Raw genomic sequence first — 5,000 nt, forward strand, 5'->3', positions numbered from 1 at the left:
TCACTTTGAGTTATACTAGTCGTAGTAGTATCAGCACTCTTTTTATTTTTCCTTTGTTTCATTTTTTAACTGCTTTGGCAATGTACATTTTCCATGCAAGTAAGGCTCTTTTGAATTAAATTTAATTGACCTGAGAGAAATTGAAAGAGAAAGAAGGAGAGGGTATAAGATATATGATTGTGGTGGGACTTTGGATAGTTAGTCTTCATGCAGGCAGGGGCTATGGGGGAGCTGGGGGGGTGGGGGTGGGGTTATTAGAGTTAGTGTTAGAGATGGGAACCTGAGCAGCCTTTTGATGAAAGAGAAAGAGAGTTTTGCAATGAGAGCAATGTAATGGCCATGTGCTTGATAAGCCTTATCTTTCTCTGTGTCCCTATGTGAGCTGGGGTTCCCTTTATCAGTTGTGTGTGTGTGCCAGTATTGATAATGCTATCAGGTATGAGACATTTGCAGTCTCTTTGTCTTTACATTGACACATGGTTATCTCTTTCTTATTGCGATGCTGCATGTGTGTGTGTGTGTGTGTGTGTGTGTGTGTAACGGCTTCTGACTGGCCTGTGTTTATCCATCCAGGACCGACAACGCCATCAAGAACCACTGGAACTCCACCATGAGGCGTAAGGTGGAGCAGGAGGGCTACCTCCAGACGGCCGCCAAGAACGGCGTCGGCTCGCTCTCCCTAGGGTCGGGCTACGCCAAGGCCACCAATCACCTGATGAGCTTCACGCACCACTCGTCCAATCACAGCACTCTCCAGCACATGTCGTCTCCCAGCTACCCATACATCTCTGACGCACACAGGGTGAGTGAGTGGGCCTGAAAGGTGACATCGGGAGCTGAGTTAAAACATTTCCATTTTATTCGATTTTTATTGTCTTTTATTTAAAAGAGGAGCCTTCCTCTTTGGGACCCTATTTATTTGAATATCATTTCTAAGACTCTATGGAAAATGTTTTGAAATATTTTACGGGTTGTAACACTTGTTGTTTCCTGTTCATTAGATTTTCCCCATGGCCCTGCAATTAAATATCCGAAACATTCCCCAGCATGGAACTGCTGCTATACAGGTACAATCCCAAAATAATCCTTTATGAATAGTGCTCACGCAACGATTCATTTGACTAACAATCGTCAAAAAGCACCATGCACAAGGTAGTCTCTAATCTCCCGCTCTCTCTCTCTCTCTCTCTCTCTCTCTCTCTCTCTCTCTCTCTCTCTGTCTGTCTGTCTGTCTGTCTGTCTGTCTGTCTGTCTGTCTGTCTGTCTGTCTGTCTGTCTGTCTGTCTGTCTGTCTGTCTGTCTGTCTCTCTGTCTGTCTGTCTGTCTGTCTGTCTGTCTGTCTGTCTGTCTGTCTGTCTGTCTGTCTGTCTGTCTGTCTGTCTGTCTGTCTGTCTGTCTGTCTTTCTGTCTGTCTCTCTCATGCTCCCTCTCACTTTCTACCTATCAGAGACACTATAGTGAGGAGGACCCTGAGAAGGAGAAACGGGTGAAGGAGATTGAGCTCCTTCTCATGGCTGCAGAGAACGAGCTAGAGAGAGGCCAGCCCTCAATACCAGTAAGTGGAGCCTGAAAGTGTGCTTGCACGTGTGTATGTACGGGTTGACCCCTTGCTCTGAGGGGTGTGTGTGGGTGTGTGTATGTGCGTACGCCTGTGTATGTGTGTAGAGGAGGTTGAGGAAACATCTGGGGGGGTCTGTTTCTGCAGAAGTGATGAAATAGTCTTATCTCGCCTCATGTGTGTTGGCGTCTACGTGACCCCTTGTGCAACCTTATACCACCACCACTCTCCTGTCAGCTCTACACCCAAGTTCCCTTTCTCCCCAACTCTGTGTGTGTGTGTGTGTGTGTGTGTGTGTGTGTGTGTGTGTGTGTGTGTGTGTGTGCGTGTCTGTCTCTCGCTCTATCTCTCTCTCTCTCTCCTCCCTTCCTGCTTCTTGCCTTTTGCCTTTTTTGAGTTTATGGTTTGAACGATGGCTCTACCTCGAGCGTCTGCTTCGACGTTCCACCACGCACTCTAAATACCTTCCCCCTGTTTCTCCGTCTCAGATCAACCTGACCTATCCCAGCTGGGCCCACCAGAGCTCCATGACGGACAGCTTAGAGGGCGGTACCTCATCGTTACACCATCATCACCAGTCCTCCGCACCCGCGCTTCCCCTGGACCAGAGCTGCCTACCCGAGGAGAGCGCCTCCTCAACGCGCGCCCATTGTGGCAGCAGCAGCAACAACAACAGCAGTAACAATAACAACAACAACAACAACAACAGCCAGAACAACAGCCACAATAGCAGCAGCAGCAGCAGGAATGGCCACAACTGCAGCCCCGCCTTCTCGCACGTGCTTCCAGAGTTCATGGAATCGGTCATCGATTCTGTAAGTTTACCTCATTATTACTGTTTGTTTTTGACCTGCTGCTACTAACCAGAAGTTTTCAATCTCAACTCTTAAGGCAGGGTAGAGAAGCATATATATTTCTCCATTAGTGGGCCTTGACCCATTTTTTGCTCCCACCCTTTTCTCAGAGCCTCTCCTCATTGGGTGAGGCCCCTACAGTTGGTTTCACGGATAGGAGCATTTCCAGAACAGACAGGGTCTTGGCCAATCAGGGCACAGGAGCTACTCACGGACCAGTGTCATTGGCTGGTTTCGTCTGCTCAACTCCCAAGCCTTCACCAGTCAGAAATCGGCCCTTTTCGCCCTCACAGGTAGCTAATTAGTTGATAGTAGTAGTAGACTTAAGTCAGAAATGGACTTTAAATCTTAATCCTTCCGATTACCATTTAATCCGATTTCCGTTGGATCACATCATCAAAATATTTCTGACCAAATTAGTGAAACTTTCATCCCTTATCTCTGTCGTTCCCACCTTTTGTAGCAATCCTACTGCCTTCTCGTATCTACTTTCCATCTCTTGTTCCTCTGATTTCCAAATTCTGCTTCAACGAGCCAGGAAAAAACAAAAAAACAAACGGCCTAAAACCTATTTGCATTCATTAATTTGCCTCTCTCTCTTCTCCTCACAGTTTCTCAACCAATCGATGAGCCCGGAACACTCTGACAGCGAGAGTCTACCAATGAGCCCACCGGTAGACATCAAGCCCTCCATGGCAACGCCCCTACACCACCACCACACACTCAGGCTCCAGAAGGAGAATGACCTGTAATTTAACCTTTTGTCCCTAAATATATTTTAGATCTAAAATCTTTGCCAATTTTGTCCTAAACCAAATCCATTAAACTGCCTCATTGACTAATGATGTTTTTCCATCTCCTTCTCCGCTATCGTTTCAGGTTCAGGACTCCAAACATCCGTCGTTCGATTTTAGAATCAAGTCCACGCACGCCAACGCCCTTCAGGTCAACCCTGACCATGCAGGACGCTGGGAAGTATGGACCCCTGAAACTACTGGTAAGAAATACACACACACACACACACACACACACACACACACACACACACACACACAAATGGCTAAAATCTAAAATATGCTCAGATAATAGCTATTGTTTACATAGAAGATTATACCTCCAGGAATTGTAATCATTTATTAGTATTAATAATTATGGTCAACATATTTGTTTGTGCTTGTTTGTGCTTTTTAGTATAACTGTGATATTTACAGAGCTTGGTTAAAGCAGCAGGCCTTAAGAGTTGTGACCTGCCACCATTCTCTTGTATGTGTGCCACCAAAACTACACTGTATGTCTGAGGTGACTCACTCGGGAAATGTGGGGATTTTTCAGAACTCACCCCTGGTTCTAGAGATGGCAGAGTCCATCAAACAGGAGCCTATGGAGTGCACCATCTCGGCGGGGGGGTCCATAAATGAGCAGCCCCCGATGAAGAAGATCAAACAAGAGGTGCTTTCCCTTTCTTGCAGTCAACCTATCTTTGCACTTCATTTTGCATGTATACACAAACATTGCTGGAGAGATTCTAGGTATAAAGTAACAAGGTTTTCTTACCGCAAGACTGAAAGTACCTCTGTGAATTCAGTGGGAGGATACATCTTGTTTTAGAAAGACCACAAACCAGATATACAAAATAGCATTAAGATTTCACAAGTTATTATGCAATACAGGATAGTGAGAAGTGATGAAGTCTATGTTGAGTTACGTATAGACTTTAATATTAAATGCTATTAGCAATTTCTGATGCTATAAGTCTACTTAGCGCACTGACTTATAGGAAATGGTTTCGTAAGAGTATATACATGTTGTCACTTATTGGTTGTCATTCTAATGATGTATGTGTGTGTGTGTGTGTGTGTGTGTTGTCTCAGGTGGAGTCACCGTGTGAGAGGAGTCCCTGCATGCAGTGGGAGGGGCAGGACCTCCACACACAGCTCTTCTCCCCCACCGGCCCGCCCCAGGAAGTACCTGTAAGTGTAAAGCCACACACACACACTCACGCACGCACGCACGCACGCACGCACGCACGCACGCACGCACTCACTCGTTCACTCACTCGCTCACTCACTAGATCACCCGTTCACTCACTCACTCACTCACCCACTCGCTCACTCACTCACTCGCTCACTCGCTCACTCGCTCACTCACTCACTCGCTCACTCACTCGCTCACTCACTCAATTATTGGTTTATTTAGAATCTTGCACTTGTTTATTTTGCCGATTCACTACTTTAATCTCCCCATGGAGAACAACCAAGTTCCTCTCATCAGCCATTCTTCCACATTGCATAACAAGCTTTTCTATTACTAATGTCATTAATTACATTATCTTGACAGTATTACATACATTAGCTGTTTGCTGACCGATTGCATTTTCCACAGGACATGCTCACGAGATCCTTACTAAGCGACGACGGACACAAAACGTACCACCTTGCTCGTCGGCCCTTGGCCAGTCCGACACAGGTACTAACCATGTGTTTGTGTGTGTGCGTGTCTGCATGTGTGCGCATGCATGCGTTGGTGTGTGACTAATGATCGTGATGTATTACTGTATGATTAACCTTCCTTTTCCCTCCCTCTCTCTG

General features: G+C 46.1%; 1 protein-coding gene across 4 annotated transcripts in view; it reads left to right on the forward strand.

Annotated features, from left to right (window-relative positions):
* myb (v-myb avian myeloblastosis viral oncogene homolog) overlaps positions 1–5,000 on the forward strand; it is an 11,335-nt gene that overhangs the window by 4,879 nt on the left and 1,456 nt on the right. For 2 of the 4 annotated variants that reach the window (XM_030346054.1, XM_030346055.1), the window contains exons 6-15: positions 574–802; positions 1,002–1,067; positions 1,448–1,555; positions 2,047–2,373; positions 2,523–2,705; positions 3,024–3,160; positions 3,292–3,409; positions 3,745–3,861; positions 4,284–4,382; positions 4,795–4,878. In XM_030346054.1, coding sequence (XP_030201914.1) covers positions 574–802; positions 1,002–1,067; positions 1,448–1,555; positions 2,047–2,373; positions 2,523–2,705; positions 3,024–3,160; positions 3,292–3,409; positions 3,745–3,861; positions 4,284–4,382; positions 4,795–4,878 — 1,468 coding nt within the window. The remainder of the gene's footprint in view (positions 1–573; positions 803–1,001; positions 1,068–1,447; positions 1,556–2,046; positions 2,374–2,522; positions 2,706–3,023; positions 3,161–3,291; positions 3,410–3,744; positions 3,862–4,283; positions 4,383–4,794; positions 4,879–5,000) is intronic. The other 2 variants (XM_030346057.1, XM_030346058.1) reach the window with 1 other exon arrangement.

Source organism: Gadus morhua, chromosome 21, assembly GCF_902167405.1.
Source record: "Gadus morhua chromosome 21, gadMor3.0, whole genome shotgun sequence".
Classification (NCBI taxonomy): domain Eukaryota; kingdom Metazoa; phylum Chordata; class Actinopteri; order Gadiformes; family Gadidae; genus Gadus; species Gadus morhua.